The sequence below is a fragment of the Felis catus genome, chromosome B4, assembly GCF_018350175.1.
Source record: "Felis catus isolate Fca126 chromosome B4, F.catus_Fca126_mat1.0, whole genome shotgun sequence".
NCBI classification, from domain to species: Eukaryota; Metazoa; Chordata; class Mammalia; order Carnivora; family Felidae; genus Felis; species Felis catus.
In genome coordinates, this window is record NC_058374.1 from 36,655,681 (window position 1) to 36,675,578 (window position 19,898).

Here is a 19,898-nt window from a genome sequence, read left to right on the forward strand (position 1 = left end):
TATATATACACAATGGAGTATTACTCAGCCATCAACAAGAATGAAATCTTGCCATTTGCAACAATGTGAATGGAGCAAGAGCATATTATGCTAAGTGAAATAAGTCAGTCAGAGAAAGACACATGCCATATAATTATACTCATATGTGGAATTTAAGAAACAAAATAAATGAACGTAGGGGGGAAAAAAAGGAGGTAAACCATAAGAGGGAGACTCAACTATAGAGAACAAACTGAGGGTTGATGGAGGGAGGGGGAAATGGGCTAAATAGGTGATGGGTATTAAGGAGGGAACCTGTTGTGATGAGCACTGCGTATTATACATAAGGGATGAATCTCTAAATTCTACACTTGAAACCAGTATTATACTACATGTTAACTAACTAGAATTTAAATAAAAACCTGAAACAAAAACAAAAATTAAAAAAACCTAAAACAGATATAACAAAGTAGTGTTTGTTAATTCTGAGTATAAAGCTGATGTTATATTAATCTCTATGCTTTTTCTGAAAGCTTGAAATGTTTCATTAAAAATAATTTGGTATAACCACGAAGAAGAACATGTGGACATAAAAAATGGCAACTATAGGTTTTCTCAATCTTCTGCAAACCATTTTTGTGATTCCTAAAATATCTATACTTAAGACTGCTCTCTTAGATCACAACATGGATACACAATGATAGGAAGCTTGAAATTAAGAAAGCACAGGTATAGTTAAAGATTTAGGGTCAGACTTTTTCATGCTCAAGATTCTAGAACAAGGCAAAATTCCAAGGTTGATGTGGAACTCAACAGGCAGTCTTAGTAAAATATTAACCAAAAATAATGAGCATGTAAATAGTAATAACTATCATCTACCATTTATCATCTCCCATGAAGCTGACACCTGTAGCACATGACACTAATGTATACATGCTTGCCTGTCATCCATGTCAAGTTCAATCCAATCAAAACTAATATATCACACACAAAGACAACTCCAAAGAGTATAAAATTTGGGGGCAGACCTACAAAACTTCAGAAATTAAAAGTCACTGCTGTGAACAATTTCAAGGTAGAGCCTAGAAAGAATATATCACATTCTTCCATCTAGCTATTCTATAATTATCATTAAGCTACCAACCTATTGATAGGTTGAGAAAAAACTTTAATAGTTCTATGGGTATACATAATCTTCCACCTTTCAAAAAAGGGATGTTTTTATTGGAGTAAGTCCATGCCAGTTCTGTGAACATAGCACGAGGAGTAAAAATGACATCAATCCTCGTATTTCCTAAATGGACCGTTAGAGAATTCTGTACAATGTTAAGACTTTACTTCCTAATTCTATTGGCTGTTACAGTGTGTTAGTTAGAAAGATTAGGGTCAGAGTGGGAATCCCAAGATAGCCCTACCTCCATGGTACAGGAAGTGGGGTCTGGCAAGGTTTGAGGGTAGAACAGTAGCACTACAGAAATCTATCCATACTTTAGACGCTGTCTGAGCATAAGTTGCAATGCCTGCCATGAGAGGACAGGTACACAAGACCCACTTGCACCCTGGACTCTTCTTGGGTATAAAGCAAGAGTAGTGTGCTAGGGGAGGCAAGAAACCTTTCAGTGCCTAGGGCCTGATTCTGCTTTGACAAGAAAAGCAGTGTGTGCTGGGGGCAGGGCAGGAACCCTGTTCCTAAAGACTGGATACCACTGCAATAGTAAAAAATCTATCCTATCTTGCATTGACACTAGGCAAAGGAATCTATCACCAGAGAAGAGATAGGGAGTCCACTATGCCCCCAAATTCTGAACTGATTCAAAGCAGAAGTCTGCTGCTTCTGGAGAAGAGAAGGAAATCTGCCTGCAGTCTAGACCTTGAGAGTAGGGAGAATTGTCTGTCACTGGGGTGGGGCAGGAACACTGAAATGGAGGCTGCCTACGACTGAATCTGGAGCAGAAAAACGAAGAAACCTCCCCTGACCCAACCATGAACAGTGGACTGAGTAACAAGAGCAGTCTGCTACTTGGAGAAGGGCAAGAGGATAAAGAAAGAGCCCTCCATGACACAGGCATGAGGAAAGTACTGAAAACTGAGAACAAAGTAGGAAAACAAAAAAAAGTCAATACTCTAGAACTTATATTAAATATATGATAGTGGCAATTTGCTGGAAAATTTAAAGCCTGTGTGCAATGAAGTAACTACTGCTAAAACAAAACTCAAATCCAGCTCAATTACTGACTTACTTGACTCAGTTCCCAACACTAATGGCCTGATGGAAGAGGAATGCCTATTTCCAGACATAAATATTATTGACTTCAGTTTCAACTGTTCTTTTACATATAGCATTTGCCATTTAATAAAAAAATTATGAGACACACAAAAAACGCAAGTGAACTTGAAGACAGATCAACAGAAATCACCCAAGTTGATAGTAGGAATCTCTAAATATAACATGAAAGACAAAACAAAACAGATATCCAAGAAATGTGGGACATGATCAAATGACCTAACAAATATACAACTGTAGTCAGAGAAGGAAAAGAGACAAAGAGGCAAAGACATATATAAAGAGAAAATGGCCAAGAATTTTCTAAAATTAATGAAAGACAACAAAATGCAGGTCCAAGAGACTCAGAGATCCAAAACAGGATTTTAGTCCAAACAGGAAATACAAAGAAAAACACAAGTAGGCACATTAGTTTCAAATGGTTGAAAACAAAAGATAAAAAGAAAATCTTGAAAGCAGTCAGAGAAAAAAAGAAACATGACAAAGAAAAAGTATATATATGAATATAAAAGACTTTTCATATGAAACTTATGTAAGCCAGAAAAAAATGTAACAGCATCTTTAAAGTATTAAAAAACAGAAGAGTCAACCTAGAATTCCATATCCAGACAAGAATAGCTTTCAAAAAGAAGGCATATTAATATGCAAGGCCGTAACAAAATACCAGACTGGGTGGTTTAATAAGAGAAATGTATTTTCTCACTGGTCTCAAAGTTAGAAGTCCAAGATCAAGGTGTTGGTTGGGTTGGTTTCTTCTGAGGTCTCTCTCCTTGGCTTGCAGATGACTGCCTTCTTTCTGTGTCTTCACATGTTTTTTTTTCCTCTGTGATCACATACCCCTAGTGTTTCTCCATATGTTCTAATCTCTTCTTCTTATATGGAACCAGTCAGATTGGATTAGGGCCCGCACTCTCAGTCTAATTTCAACTTAATTACTTCATTGAAGGCTCTGTCTCCAAATACAGTCACATTCTTGGAGTTTGGGTTTCAATATAAAAATTTGAGGGGACATAATTCAGCCCGTAATACCCCACCTCCATGTGTTTCTCACATGCAAAACACATTTATCCCCATCCCAATAGCCCAAAAGTCCTTTTTTTTTTTTTTTTAAGATTTTATTTTTAAGTAATCTCTATACCCAGCCTGGAGCTCAGATCTATAACCCCAAGACCAAGAGTTGCACACTCCTCTGACTGAGCCAGCTGGGCATCCCCCAACAGCCCAAAAGTCTTAACTCAGTTCAGCCTCAACTCTAAACTGCAAATCTCATCTAAATATTATCTAAATCAAATGTGGAAAAGACTCAAGGTATGATTCATCTTGAGGCAAAGATTCCTCTGTAGATGTGAACCTGTTGAAACCAAATTATCTACTTCTAAAATACAATGGTGGGACAGGCATAGGCTAGCCAATCCTATTCCAGAAGGGATCATGGGTCCCAAGCAAATTCAAAACCTCACCGGGCAAATTCCACTAGATTTTAAGGCTTGAGAATAATCCTCTCTGGCTGGATGCTCTGTCCTCCAGGCCCACTGGGGTAGCAACTCCACCCCTCTGGCCCTGGGTGATAGCCTAGCCTATTGAAACCTAGGAGGTAGCCTTGCCCTCTGGAACCAAGGAGGAAGAGACAGCCCTTCCCCCTAGACCTGTGCCCTCTGGGTTGGTGGGATATATACTAGACAGTATATACCTGTGACAAGAAACTCATTTCACATATAAAGACATAGATAGCTTAAAAGCAAATATATGGTAAAAGATATAGCATGCACGCACTAACCTAAAAAAAGTTAGAACGGTTATGTTAATATCAGGCAAAGCACATGGAATACCATCAGATTTCAAGAAAGACATACAATGACAAAAGAATCAATTCATCAAGAAGATATAATAATCATTAATGTATATGCACTCAATAACAGAGCTTCAGGATACATAAACCAAAACCAGTGAGTAAAAAAAAAAGAAAAAAAAAAGAAATTCCAGGAACGCTTATAAATAAATCTTATAAATAAGATTATATTTCTATAGGCCAGGAGGTTGTAGATTATAGGATTATGACTCAGGATGAGTCTGAAGGGTTCCTGACATCAATAGTCAGATTATCCAAAGCTACTGAATGGCACTGAGAAAACTGTCTTGGATTGCCAAATAAATAATCAGCTAAGTATATAGTAAACATTCTCTATACATGTAGTATTCTGCTAGGGACTTTAGAAATATAAGACATGGTTCTGGCAGTGAAGGATCTTTTGTAGTTGGAGAAATAAGAATCTCAAATATGAAATACAAACTAGTAAACTACGCAGAACTCACTGGAATTCACTCACTCGTTTAAGTTACTGAGCAAGTGGTACTTGTTGATGTGGTGCTAATTTTAAGATGAAAATTATATAGCTCATGTCTTCAACAGACAGAAAGCTTAAAATGGGAAGACAGATATGAAAACAAGTAAGTGTAAGTGTTACAGGTACTACAAAAACCCTAAAGAGGGAGCAGCACATTCTGCCTGGGGTTTCAGGAAAGGATGCATAGAAGAAATGATGTCTTAGCTGAGCTTAAAAACACAGATTCCTAGGATGCCTGGGTGGCTCAGTTGGTTAAATGTCTGACTTCAGCTCAGGTCATGATCTCATGGTTCATGAGTTCAAGCCCTGCAAGGGGATCTCTACTGTCAGTGCAGAGCCAGCTTCAGATCCTCTGTCTTCCCTGCTCCCTCTCTGTCCCTCTCCTGCTCACACTCTCTAAAAAATGAATAAACATTAAAAAAAAACCCCAAAAACAAAAAACTCAGATTCCTATTTAGGTACTGTCCAGGGAGACAAAGTAGGGAAGGGCACATTAGGCACAAGGATCAATATGATCAAAAGAACAGAAGTATAGAAACTGTAAATAGTTTAAAACGAAGTGGCTGGGTATGCTTCACGGCTAGGATGAGAAGGGACATGAGAAGCCAAATGAAAGAAAGTCTTGCAGGATGTGATAAGGAGTACAGAATTTACCCTACTGTCTTCTGTCTCTTATTCATTCAACAAATATTTACTGAGCAGATACTATACGCTAAGCATCTTTCTTGATATAGACAAGATTCCTGTCCTGTCCTCATGAGGGTGTTACTGGGGACAGTGAAATACACTGGACACACAGATTTGGATAACAAATGTCAGTTGCAGAAGACTCTACATCCCCAAAACAAAAATGTAAACAGAATACATACACATAAAATAAACCAATGGGTGTGTCTGGCAGTGATTCATGTCATATGTTTCTAGGGCTTCAAAAAGTAAAGTCAAACCTTGAACATAATACTTTCATAGACAAATCATTTTGTAGTATTAAGGGTCATCTTTCTCAACAGCCTGCATTGTTCCCTTAAATTCTTACTTGTGGTGAGGCAGAAAATTGATTGGTTTCTCCACCAATAGAAGGTGGTGTTGGTTGCTGTATTCTTTTACAGATAACCTAAGTCCCCTGTTTCCCAGGTTTTCCAGGGAAGCCTGCTAAAGATACAACTTCATACACTTCAAGCAATAACTTCAGTGACTGAAGCACATTCTCAATCAAGAAGAAACATATTAACACAATTCATGTATATGAGCAAAATTGTTTTGATGTTTACAGTAGCTTGATTTTAACATAACGTGTAATGCAAGTCTATTAGTGAATTCCTGGTTTCATTCACTCAAAACTTTTTGAAAAATTCTTAGTTTGAAATTTTCGATTTTGGCCTCATCCTGGAGATATTTTTTTTCCCCTTAGAGAGACTGAGTTAAGCCCATTCAAGCATATTTGAAAAATGGAACTAAGCTAAAATACTTTTTTCATTTCAAAGACAGGCTGTTACACAAAGAAATAATTTAATGCTGGTTAAACTTTGATACATTACTATGGTCAGTGCTTTAAGAAGCATTGTTCTTCTGTAAAATTTTGAAGTAAAAGTTTTTTAAATAAAAAAATTTTAATGTTTATTTGAGAGAGAGCGAGTGAGCACGAGTGGGAGAAGGGCAGAGAGAGAGAGAAGGAGAGAGAGAGAGAGAGAGAGAAGGAGAGAGAGAGAGAGAGAGAGAGAGAGAGAGAGAGAGAGAGAGAGAGAGAGAGAGAGAAAATTTGAAGCAGGATCCAGGCTCGGAGCTGTCAGCACAGAGCCTGACGTGAGGCTCGAACTTCCGAACCATGAGATCATGACCTGAGCAGAAGTCAGACGCTCAACCGACTGAGCCACCTATGTGCCCCTGAAGTAAAAGTTTTGAAAATTAACCAGCCATGTGTTCTGCTTCCAGTGGGCTTTCAGTTGCATCTTCACTACATGGTTATTAATATCCAAAGGAGCTACTCGGAATCCAATTTCATTCTGTCCTTTGGATTTTTCTCTTTCAAGAAGAGAGAAATTAAAATTTCAATGGCAACATGCTACATTTGAGAGGCAGGCCTTACCTTTTTACTAATTAAATAAGTGAGGTAGATAACTAATTAGGCTGTTAAATAAATATGTGTTCTATGAGGCAATATCCATATCAGGGGTAAGTAAGCACCGCTCTACAACTCCAGTCTGCATTTCTTGATCTGTGGGTTAATACTGCTGTCTTTACCATTATACCATGGAAGTACTGTATTTAACACAATTTTCCTTCACACATTGTAAGTGAACAAATAGTGCTTAACAAATAGCAAGGATTTAGCTGGACAACAGCATACCGCTTCAAAATTCTGCAGAATTTTAGTAAATTTACACCACCAGTGCAGTTAAGTCTCTTGGTTAGTATGATTATAGCCTAGTTAGGGATATCATCAACTCCATCTATAAACTAGGAACAAAAGGAGCTTAGACTTAATGTTTTAAAAACTGTTCTCTTTCTCTGTATTTATTCAACTTTTCTTTCCTTCACTTTCTATGTCTGCTCTCTATAGCTCTCCTTTTTCATTTTTATGTTTCTTTTATTCACAGTTTTTCTGTCCAGAATAGCCTTTCTCTATTAAACAAAAGAACAAAAAATAAAATAAAATCACAATATGAATAAAAGAGAATCACTGGGTATTTTACAGGCAACAGTAGGCAGAAAATGTAGCATGGGAAGCAACATTAACTAATTCATCAAATGGTTCTTTTACTTAAAAATTTAAGTGTGTTGTAACCCACTGTTCCCTAGAGACAACTGAAGATATATGCTACTGACTTGTCAAGAATCCTTTATCCAAGTATCCTTAACTCAGATTTTCCTTCAGTATCCATAATTATCAGTGGTCATTGCTTCTATGAAACAACACATGGCATATGAGCAGACTGTCCTTAACCCTCTCCTTTCTAAGCAGCCCTTTTTTCCCCCCAATATATGAAATTTATTGTCAAACTGGTTTCCATACAACACCCGGTGCTCATCCCAAAAGATGCCCTCTTCAATACTCATCACCCATCCTCCCCTCCCTCCCACCCCCCATCAACCCTCAGTTTGTTCTCAGTTTTTAAGAGTTTCTTATGCTTTGGCTCTCTCCCACTCTAACCTCTTTTTTTTTTTTCTTCCCCTCCCCCATGAGTTTCTGTTAAGTTTCTCAGGATCCACATAAGAATGAAAACATATGGTATCTGTCTTTCTCTGTATGGCTTATTTCACTTAGCATAACACTCTCCAGTTCCATCCACGTTGCTACAAAGGGCCAGATTTCATTCTTTCTCATTGCCACGTAGTACTCCATTGTGTATATAAACCACAATTTCTTTATCCATTCATCAGTTGATGGACATTTAGGCTCTTTCCATAATTTGGCTATTGTTGAGAGTGCTAAGCAGCCCTTTTTGATACTTGAGCAAGTCACACTGAGGGAAGAATAAAGTGGTACTTTTGCAAATGGTAATTCCTATTATCTGTTGAAGAACTACCCTTTGCTAAGAATCCTGAATCTGGACACTGAGTTTCCAAAGGTAGCTCCTACTGCATCAATCTAAATAGCAGCTGAATTTTAAGTGTCTTGTCAAAGTTCAAGTGAGAGACTTACCTGCTCCTGGGTCATCTTCTGCAGCTCATTCTCCCAAGCTGCCTGGTCATCGTCCAAGTTATAGGAAGCTGGTGGAGTGAGTCCACGAAGAATCAGGGGGTCTCGGTCATGGCAGAGGGCTGTCAAGTGTCCAATATACAACTTTAATTTGCTTCTATTCTGGTCAAGTTCTAAGAGGGGCTGGATGATCTGAAGTGAAAAAATTGAGGAAAGTCAAGGTCAATCTGAAACAAGAAGTTCAAATATCTTTGTCTTCCAAGTCAAAGAAAACTGGCCAAAGACTCAAACTGCTCTAACCACCACTGAAATCTTCAGGATTATAAAAAGATACAGTTCCACACACTTGCACATTTACACTGTCACATCTAAACCCCCTTTTGGGAGACAGGTAGGGAATGCTGGCTTAGTCTATCAAGATGAAACTGAGAGTTCCGTACTTAGGCAGGGGATTAAACACAGGACTAACTTGTTTTTACCACGATGACATTCATGATACAGAAAGACTCCAGTTACCTCATGATTTCTCTTCCCATTTATTTATAAGAGGTTACAAAAAAAAATGCTAGCGAAATTTGCTCACTGAAAGCCTGGACAGCATATACTTCATGTGTTCCTTCACCTCCCGGAATGGAAGAAAAATTCTGTCTCTGGAGAAGGTGCAAGTTTTTCTTGGCCATGAGATGTGATGAGTGAACTCATTACTAAATCTGCCTCATCCTGGCTTAAGCGCCCCTCATTCATTTCACAGAGGTATCCAATATTCTTTTTAAACAGTGATTGATAAATTCTTATATAACACCAAACACCTGACTCACAGCCAAGGACTCTGAAATTCTCTCAGTTGTAACACTGGTTTGATGTTTATCTTGAAAAACAGTCCTGCACTTTTTTTTTTTTTTTTGGTATTCTCTTTACCCTGGATGAGTAACTATCCCTTGATTCCACTTGGAAGCACATGACAGATGACTTCTACCCCAGAATTTCATTTGACAGCTCTCATGACAATACTCTGGTCAGGTACTTGGTAGTTGGTCAAAGCCTGGCGCGTTTAGGAAGAGTTGGGCCAGATCTCACATCTCAGAACGAGGAAATGTTAGAGCAGCACCTGCTTGATACATAGCAGCTGTGAGAGTTGCGAAGCTCCACCAAAATGCTGGCAATTCTCAAAATGTTCCCAGGGCTTAAAAGGCAGAGGTCTGCACCTGTTACATGTCACTAGGCTGGCATTTTTCATGTACAGGACACCTCTAACCTACCTAATGAATAAAGGAGCTCAGTTATCTTCTTTACAGAAACAAGGACTGGCATTACTTTCAAAAGTGACACTGATTTCTCCTTGGCTCCCGAGAGGCCTGCTCCTGCTGCTTTCCTTTATTTCTCTTTAAGAGTTTTTTTTAAATGAATAAAGTTTTACATATTTTATGAAATTAATACATATTTACTCTGAAAAATATGGGAAAAAAGTATAAAAGAAGTGACAAAATAGGCTATAGGCATTACCATTTGCAATGTTGGGTGATTTTCTTCTAAATCTTCTAATAAACTTATATAAACCAACTTTAACAGTATCACACTTCATATTTTGCTTGATACACTGTTTATCCATTTAATGTTATAAACATTATGAGTACTATTCAAACATTACCTATTCCTGGAAAAACATGGTTTTTAACGGTGGCTTTATAAATACATCACATTTCCTGTGTTTTCTAATATTAATTCCATGAAATAATTGAGAGGGAAGAGCCAGGGGCAACTGGGTGGCTTAATCGGTTAAGCATCCACCTTCAGCTCAGGTCATGATCTCATGGTTCGTGAGTTCGAGCCCTGCATCGGGCTCTGCATCTGGACAGTGTGGAGCCTGCTTGGGATTCTTTCTCTCTCCCTCTCTCTCTGCCACTCCCTAACTTGTGCTCTCTCTCTCTCAAAATAAATAAAAACTTAAAAAAAAAAAAAGAGAGGGAAGAGCCAGGGCATAGTGACTAAAACAATCTTTAGCTTACTAAAGAGATCAGAGTTCAGAGGTTAGGCCTATCTAGTATTACATATTATAGAAGTTGAAGCCTGGCTAGACAAACCAGAGAAAGTAAATCAACTTAGCATTATTTTGTTTTTTAAACTCATACACACATTTCTATAAGGATAAAGGTTAAACACTTAGGTGCTGGTATGGAAAGCTCTTGGGTTCTATAAGAAACCCCTAATCAGCAGGCTCATGGTACCAGTTTGTGCTGGCATTTCCTACCTATGATAGACATATTGGCCCTGCCAATCACAGAAGGAAGGGACTCTTTGAATAAAGCAGAGGATTTAGAGAGTGGGGAAGTTGGACAATTTTTCACTAACATCACCAATCTCTCAAAAAGAATTGTATTTTATTTCTGGCCACAAATGCATACTCACTGCAGAAAATTTTATAAAGAATTCCAAAGCATAATCTTTAAAAGCAATATAAAGGCAATATTCCCTTAAATGCATGCACACTTTGCACTTCAATAACTAAACTGCCTAGTCATGGTAATAGAACCATAACACACCACATCCCTGAGGCCTCCACACAATGTAGCCCTATTTCTTTTCTTCCTTCCTTCCTTCCTTCCTTCCTTCCTTCCTTCCTTCCTTCCTTCCTTCCTTCCTTCCTTTCTTTCTTTTTTGGTTGTTGTTTTTAGCTTGGCCTTGTCTTCCATTGATAAAAAAAAATTTGGTGGGGGAGGGGGAATTCACTTTTGGGACTACCACTTATTCTGTGTGTGTGTGTGTGTGTGTGTGTGTGTGTGTGTGTGTGTGTGTGTGTGTGTTGGGGGGGCACTATAGATGTTATCACATCTGGGCTGCAAGGCTGAAAAAGCTGATATTTTAGGTAATTACTGTTTGAATAAGCAAACTGGCATGAAAGAATATGACCACAGAGGAAGGGGACAATGTGATAAATGGTAGTAATGGAAAAGTCAAATTTCTGATAGTAAATGACATTTAGAAAAATACTACCTCATTACTACATGACTTGAAATGAAAAAACTTATTTTTCAGGTCCTTGTTCTTAAAGGTAAATTTAAATTGATTTAAATGCATTTCATGTTGAAGTGCTAACTGACTAAAAAACATGATAGTCTTTTGCACTCTATAATTCCTCAAAGTCCAAATTGAAAAGTTAAAAAATGATGGAATTTGAAATTCTTTCCAGAATAAAAATTCATCTATGCAATAGCCCAGATGTCTGTCCTTTCTTCCCATGGCTAAAGGAATTGCTTTAACAAAACAAAACAAAAACCCCATAGGGCTTACTATGTGAAGGCATAGGAAACAGCCCAAGTAGCACAGCTCTCAAATCTACCCTCTTAAAAAAATCACTTTGGCCTCTCTGGGACACATTTAACCACGTCAATCATGTGGGAAATGCCCTTATCTCTTCCTTTTCCCCCTATCTGACTTGGGCAGGCCACTTAGAAAAGAAATTGCATTTCCCACAAGGTAGAACTGCCACTGCCTAATCTCAAGAGGGAAAAGGGACGCTTGTCAAGTGGAATGAGGATGCCTTACAGGATCTGTAAGTTATGTCTTCTGTCCACATGCAACCTCAGTACATTGGCAAGAAGTCCTACCAAAAACTATCAGAAATGTGGTCAGGCTTAGTTCCATAGCTATGCAGAAAAATAGTTATACATCTTTTTTTGTCAAAATGAAGTTAAAAAATGAACTTATCAAGATTAATTTCTGCTTGTATCAAATGTAATGCCAAAAGGCAATGTTCCCCTAGTCTTAATATTTACCAAATTATTAAGGAAAAGAATTTAAATTACAAAAAGGGATAAGATAATTTTGGTTGACTTACTGATAGCTTTGTTTCTTCTCTAAAGGATTTATTTGCTTTTGTACTAGATTCTCAAACTGACTTCAGAGGCCAGCATTTGATGACATATGGTGACAGAGGACAGTGATCTTCTGAGGTATTTATTTTAACCTCCTTTCCACTTAAGTGAGATTAGATGGGTAAAGGTCTTTTGGAAAACAGATGAATTGCTCCTGTATTGTTCAGTGTAGACTGTGAGTGAAAATTCCACAGTTTTCCATTTCTGCAACCCATGTATCTATGATATCTGAACACACTTTCTTAGACCATTTGACTCTTCAATACCAGGATGGAATGTGCACAGTGAAAGACTTTTAACTAGTCCATTATTTAGCCTCCTTTTCTCTTCTCCCTCTACTGTTTCTTTGTCAGACACTTACTCTAAGTATAGATAAGTTCGTTGTAACACATTCTAGGCACTGGTTTTATTTTTTTAATTTTGTTTTTTATTTATTTCCTTATTTATTTTGAGAGAGGATGTGAGAGCATGAGCAGGGGAGGGACAAAGAGAAAAGAGAGAATCTTAAGCAGGCTCCGCACTGCCGGCATGGAGTCCGACACCAGGGCTTGAACCCACAAACTGTGAGATCGTGACCTGAGCCAAAATCAAGAGTCAGAACCAACTGAGCCATCCAGGCATCCACCCTAGGCACTCATTTAAAAAGGAATGGTGTAGCTTCATCATAAAGGCTGAATGAATAGGTACTCAATATTATTTGGAACTTAAGATTTTGGGGTAACTAGTATTTTGCTGTTTGGAAGATGCCATTTGTTATTATTTATTATTTATTTATGTTAAAGTAGTCTTCAGGCCCAGTGTGGAGCCAACATGGGGCTTGAACTCATGACCCTGTGATCAAGACCTGAGCTGAGATCAACAGTCGGATGCTTAACCAACTGAGCTACGTAGGCACCCCAAGAAGATGCCACTTTAAAAAATATTTTATTTTTGAGAGAGAGAGAGAGTGCAAGCATGAGGAGGGGAGGGAGAAGGAGAGAGAGAATCTCAGCCTCCATGCCCAGCACAGGCCCAATGTGGGGTTTTGAGATCATGACCTGAGCCCAAATCATGAGTTGGACACTTAATGGACTAAGCACCACCCAGACACCCCAAGAAGATGCCATTTTTAAAAATGTTTATTTTTGAGAGAGAGTGAGTGAGTAGGAGGAGGGGAAGAGACAGAGGGACAGAAGATCTGAAGCAGGCTCTGCACTGATAGCAGACAGCCCAATGTGGGGCGTGAACTCAAGAACCATGAGACCATGACCTAACCTGAAGTCAGACACTTAGTTAAGTGACTTAAAGTTAAGGGTGACTGAGCCACCCAGATGCCCTGAAGATGCCATTTGTTAAAAAGCTAACATTTATCCATCATTTACTGTGTTCCTGGAAAATTATTTTTACATTTGCTGTGATTCTTCTGTGGCCAGCTGACTACCCTTAATTGGCTATAAAATCTTCTTGTTCCTCTTTATATCTGCTGCTGAAGTCTTCAGAGACAGGTTCACCTGCCCATATATTAATGGCAAAAATGCTAGTGGTAGTTTTGATTTCTCACTGGGTTATCAATACACTTCTGTCCCCCAGTGTAGGTGTATCAAGAAAGTCCCAGAACAAATAACATTAACTGCCTAGAGACATTAGTTTCTTAACTGTATTTTTGTCTAGAGGCTCCAGCAGAGGGCTAACTCTGAAAAGTAAAAAAAAAAAAAAAAAAAAAAAAAAGAACCAAATAAATAAATAAATAAATAAATAAATAGATAAAATTAATCAATCTAGTCTCAAAGTCTTTTCTCCTTCAATAACTAAGTTTATCTTCTTGGCCAATTATATACTTCAGGATAAGAAAGATGAAGGCTAGTGTTAAGTTTCTTTACAAAAGTCTGGAATTTTGTGTTATGTTCTTACTTAAATGCAGTTATTTGTTTAAGAATAGAGTTCTTTCAAAAAATATAGTATATCAAATGACATATATTGAAACTAAAAAGTTATATAATTCACTTAACAAACATTTAGTGAATGCCTTTGTGTCATGCCATATCCAGTTTTAGCTGGTGGGAATATTAAGAATAAGGTGTGGTTCTACTCTACATTAAAAAAGTCATGAAATAATGGAGCTAATGTGTTGAGTGTATACAAGAATTAAAATGCATAAATTCATGGTTTATCTTCAAGTTTACTTTTGAAATCAACTTCAGGCAAACAAATTGCTAAATAAACCTCTGTGCCGTGCTGTGAAGCTTAGTTTAACTTTGTCTTCATATTAAGGTTATAAAATTCAAGTTTTTTCTTCTTTAAAAAAATTTTTTTAATGTTTATTTTTGAGAGAGAGAGAGAGAGAGAGAGAGAGAGAGAGAGAGAGGCAGAGAGAAAGTGGGGGAGGGGCAGAGAACGAGGGAGACACAGAATCCGAAGCAGGCTCCAGGCTCTGAGCTGTCAGCACAGAGCTCGATGCGGGCTTGAACTCACAAACCTCGAGATCATGACTTGAGCTGAAGTCAGATGCTTAACTGACTGAGCCACCCAGGCACTCCTCAAGTTTTTTATTCTTAATGGTCTCTGAGATCCAACTTCTTAATTAGCTTTCTCATTTGAAGCCCAAACAGAAGGACAATTAATGGATTCCCTAAATGTTTTTGGTGGTACAGTCTTACCCATTTTTAACCCTACCAAATAGAAAAAAATATACTTTTGAGAATGGCCCTCACTAGACACTTTTCCTGCAAGAGAGAGAATAGCTTTAGACTTACTTTGTACTTAGAGGGCTAGTAACTGAAAAACAATTCTAGTATAGCATAGCTGCCTTTCTTTTAGGGGTAAGTTAATAAACTTCCAAAATTCCAGGAAAAATTAACAGATAACCTAAAGTTAAAGGCAAGTTAAAGTTAAGGGCTCCAAATCCTAACCCTTACTTCATTAACTATTTTTCATGTTTAACTATTTGACTCCCCAAATTTTATAGAATGTGACTTTCCTGTATTTGTCTCCTAAACCAAAAATAAAAATCATGACAAAAGCAAAACAATCATTTATATCATAAATATTTTCTAAGTACCTAAAATAGGTGTGTTACAGTAAGCAGAATCTGTTCTTTCAGCCTCCCTTACAGATGACCTACTATTACTACTATAGTAAATGAAATATTTGGACTGGGGAATCACTTAGGCTCACTTAACCCTCTCATTATGTTATCTATATACTGGTGGCAAAGATTCTCACCAAACTTTAGTTAGGTTCTCCCTGAACTCTCTTCTCAACTGGCCCTAATTTGGGGCTCATCTCTACATTGTCTAGCTCTATCAAGAATTCTGCTAAATTGGTTTATCAAGAATCTCTCATCCTTGATATTTGATTACTCTCAATATATGATAAGGTTCCTCATCCTCCCTCACTCTCCAGGTGATCGCTGGCCTGCCTTCAGCAAGGATCTTATTAGGTCAGTTTAGCCAGAATGTGCCCTTATCCCTGGTGTTTTGTCTTGGTAAGTGTCCATATACTGATCCCAACCCTGCTTCTTGGCCATGAATTTCCAGTTTTCCTTACCGTATTCAGTTCAAAGATTGTTAAGCACAATCTTTCTCCCCACTGAACAACTCCATTGCACTGCTTCCTATTCCTACCACAGTTGTCTTGAATAAAGTCTGTCTTACTGTTTTAAAAAGGGAATGGATAATTTTTTTCTTTAACACTGAGTAAAGGAATAGTAAATACTCAGTTACACTAGGAATTCAGGTTCAGGGACTATTGGGTCACTGAGATGAATAAATGTTAATCAGAAATCTTACTACAAACAGAAATATCTACTTTTTAAAGTAAAAACTCTCTCCAAAGGTTTTAGATTTTAAAAAGGCTTTATGGTTTGTTAAAGTTTAAATGTATCTATCAAAATTGCCAAAGGCTACAGGTTTTGAAGTACAAACAAAAGTGGTAATCATTTTATAAAAAACTGGGGGCTCAGTTGGTTAAGTGTCTGACTTCAGCTCAAGTCATGGTTTCACAATTTGTGGGTTCAAGCCCTATGTCAGACTGTGCTGACAGCTCAGATCCTGGAGCCTGCTTCAGATTCTGTGTCTCTCTCTCTCTCTGCCTGTTCCCTGCTCATGTTCGTTCTCTCTCTCTCTCTCTCTCTCTCTCTCAAAAATAAACATTAAAAATTTTTTAAATAACATGTGGTCATTTCCTCTTAGTTTCATGGCTCAGAAATCCGTTGTCAACTTTTCTTTAAGTATATACTACCACTTCAGCAAAACAAAACATTTTCTACTTCTTGATCTGGATACACAGAGAGAGAAAAAAAAATCTGTACTCAAAGTTGTAAGGAGACAGGAAACAGGGTACAGAATAAAATGAATCTTGAAATCTGAACTACAGAGCTGCTCACTATATTTTGCCTAGTTACTCTTCGTTTAGTTAAAACCTATCCTATTTTATGCAGTATAATAAATGCTACTCAAATACAGCAGAGTGTTGCGGGCCTGCCCACTGGTAAGGGAAGGGCATCTCCCACTGGGCCCTTTTATTCATATGCTCATGGAGGATGTTAAAAGCTGTAGGTATTTCAAGTACCTGCTTTAACACTTGGAAATTTGTAAGATACGTGAAAATAAGATTATTTACCAATAAGGGGGCAGACAAGTATGTACAAATGAAGAAGTGCAGATAAATGGACATTAGGTGGAGAGAATGCTACTATGAGGCACAGAAGCTACTACAAGCTAACCAATCAGGGGGACACATAGTAGGCACCCTGAAGACATGGTCAGATGAGAGAAAGAGAACTAGATTCAAGAAAACCACCCACTCTGCTAGATTAAGAAATGCTAAGAATAGGTGCATGCTCCAAAATTCTTCCTCGCTCTTAAGAGCTAATAAAGATGGAAAGCATCTTCAATTCAGTTCTTGGCTGAAGGCTTGCCTCTCCACAATAAATCATTTATTGTATTTTAGTGAACAATGTAGGGGTTAAGTATTTGTGTGTACACCTAAAAGTGTACACAATAAAACAGGTAAGTGACCACCCCATTCTATACTAAAGTTCCATGGCTATTCACTCATGAATGAGAAATTACAGGGAAAAAAATCTAGGCATGGGGGAGAAAAATGAGGCAGAAGAGGGAGAAAAGAGGTTTACACTTTTGGAACAGGCGAGCCAAATGAATACTGATGCTGCATTGAAAAGGAAAAACTAGTTAGGAAGTTGGCCGCAAGCAAAAATGGTGGCCTCAACTCCTTGCATGCCTGTGCACCTACCTGAGTGTTGAAATTAATAACTCACACTCCATTCTGATCCTTTGAGGTGTGGGGCCTAAAGTACTCCTGCTATAATTGTTTGTTGCAGTCATGCACAACAACACTTCTTGGCATTATTACATGTCTGCTAGACAGATGGATCTGAAAAACAGCAACATGCTTGTTGCCTGTTGGGCAAACCACAATAACAACCTTATCACAACATTTCATTTTCTTCTCTTTCCAATGCAATGTACCAACTGCACTGGAAGAGGAAGAGAAAGCCAAGTGGAGGTACCCAGGGTAAACAAAAGGAACCTCCTGGCTTTGACAGTCTTTCAATAAATAGGGAATGATCTAACAAAGAATGTACATTATAGGGAACATATCCACTAGCTCCTTCTCATAGTCTAGTCTACAGGAATACGGAGAAGAAAAGGGCCAAGTATGATTATCTAGTAACTATGAGATTTGATAACATATCTGTATAAGGGCTCCCAGAGGCCAGTCTCTGGAGGAGACTGTTTTGTGATTAGCTTATTTTAAGGTCAGGTTAAAGCTGTGTGTGTGTGTGTGTGTGTGTGTGTGTGTGTGTGTGTACACACACCTAAAAGAGTTGGAGGAGTAGACAGAGATAGTTTGCCATTAGTCACATTATTATTTCAACTCTAATGTCAAATCAAACACAGCAGGACCATGCAGATATTTAGAAGTCTACTATAGAATGCTCACTGATAGGCTGTGGCCACTGAGGGGCTCATTCTATCTGAAGACAGACATGGTAGACATGGCTCCTCATCAAACAGTGCTTAACAAGAATGTACCCCCTACGAGGGTACAGGTGGGAGAGGACAGTTTATCTATCATTTGGAACACAGGGGAAAATATCTATAGCTGTGGAGAGATATCAGAAATGGGTATTTCTGCTATTTAGAGAAGAACTAATTTTCATATAGGAATTTGATCTCTTAATGCTAAAGTTAGAAATAACCAGGAAACAAACTGTGACAGGTTAGACACGTGATTTGGTGTGTATAAGAAGGCACACGGATATCCTTGCAGTGGGAAGAGGATGGCAAGGGCAAGATGGAAGGAAAGATCTGAGCAAAATGGCCCTTAGCCATTATATTCAGGTTTAGCACAGCTTAGAAATCTGCAAACTGAGAGGATGGAAGTGTTTCTGAATATCATAAAAGAGCACTTCAAGAACTGAAACCAGTACCAGGACAGGAGACACAGGGTGTCTGTCTCTTTAACTTCTCCTTCTCATTAGTATACATTAAATAAAGCTAGGCCCCCCGTGAGCTAAGGCTAATTCCAGGAAAGGTGCCCTATTTTAGCCCCAGTAGCACCATCATTCTCTTCCTTTCCTCTTCTACCTCTCTCTCCTCCTGACCTACTCACACGAAGAATCTGTATTTCCACTCCACACATACACACCAAAAAATGTCAGATATCTGAGAATTGGAAAGGGATCTTGGCTGCTCTGACAGAGCCATCCTTCCTGGATTTATGTCTGCCGTAGTCAATCAGGAAATCATATTTAAAAAGCAAATTCTTTCTGAAAATCTTATACACCGTGAACAAATCCCATGGATTAATGATTTCCAGACATTACCCTTTTGCCTTGGGAGTAACCCAGGCTTTGGGTGGAAAAAAAAGGATTTGGGAAAAACAAAAATTAAGAAGATGGTTTTCTCTACCCATTTTCTTTATTTCAGAATAAAACCTCCCAAATAGTCACTGAATTAATCTCCCCTCCTCCTCCTCTCTGAAAGTTAAAATTGCTTAGCACAGCACAAACTCTGATAGATATCACTATTACATTATTACTAGTAGTTGATGCTTAAGCAAAGCTTTTATTATTTGAGGATAGAAAAGTTACTATGACAAAATACCAGAAATCCTGTTATAAGTTAACAGCCAGAGGAATTCAGGATTAAGTAACCTGGGGCAAATCAAGCCTTTTTGTGTATATATGACCCAATTTTTGGAAGAAGGATTCATGTGCCCAGATTCCCTCTGATCCAGTACAGAGTTCAGTAAATGCTGACTGAAGATCAGCTCTGAAGTACAGTGGCAGAGTGCAGCAGTCCCACTGGAAACTGAGGAACAGAGGAAAGAGCAACACACTCTGTGACACAGCTGACAGATCCTAAGAGAAGAGCAGCGGAGTACTTGCAGGTAAAAGAATGGAGTGCCAACAGACCAAGGGAGAAAGTTCCAAGGAATTAGAAATGGGGGTGTATCTAGACTGCAAGAAGGTAAAGTTACACGATATTACAGAGGAAGGAGGCTCTTAGTATAGTTATAAAGTGACTTGACAGTGGGGGAAAAAGGTACGTTTGTACAGAATCTTCCTAATTTGTTTCATCTACAAGCCTCTAGCTCCAGCTTTTGGTACTCATGATAAAGCTACCATACATATGGACCCACATCCAATTCTGTAGCAGTTTTCATGGGAAACACAAAGGACAGAGACCATGTTTCTAAAATAATCAGAGTACCTAATATTTTATTGGGCTTAGAAAATAGGAAACAATGAAAAAGTGCAGTGGAAACTCCAA

General features: G+C 38.2%; 1 protein-coding gene across 13 annotated transcripts in view; it reads right to left on the reverse strand.

The window, feature by feature from the left end:
- ERC1 (ELKS/RAB6-interacting/CAST family member 1) overlaps positions 1–19,898 on the reverse strand; it is a 515,425-nt gene that overhangs the window by 37,335 nt on the left and 458,192 nt on the right. For 9 of the 13 annotated variants that reach the window (XM_023256613.2, XM_023256607.2, XM_023256611.2 and 6 more), the window contains one exon: positions 8,252–8,440. In XM_023256613.2, coding sequence (XP_023112381.1) covers positions 8,252–8,440 — 189 coding nt within the window. Of the gene's footprint in view, positions 1–8,251; positions 8,441–19,898 lie in introns of those variants that run through there. The other 4 variants (XM_023256617.2, XM_023256616.2, XM_023256614.2 and 1 more) reach the window with 1 other exon arrangement.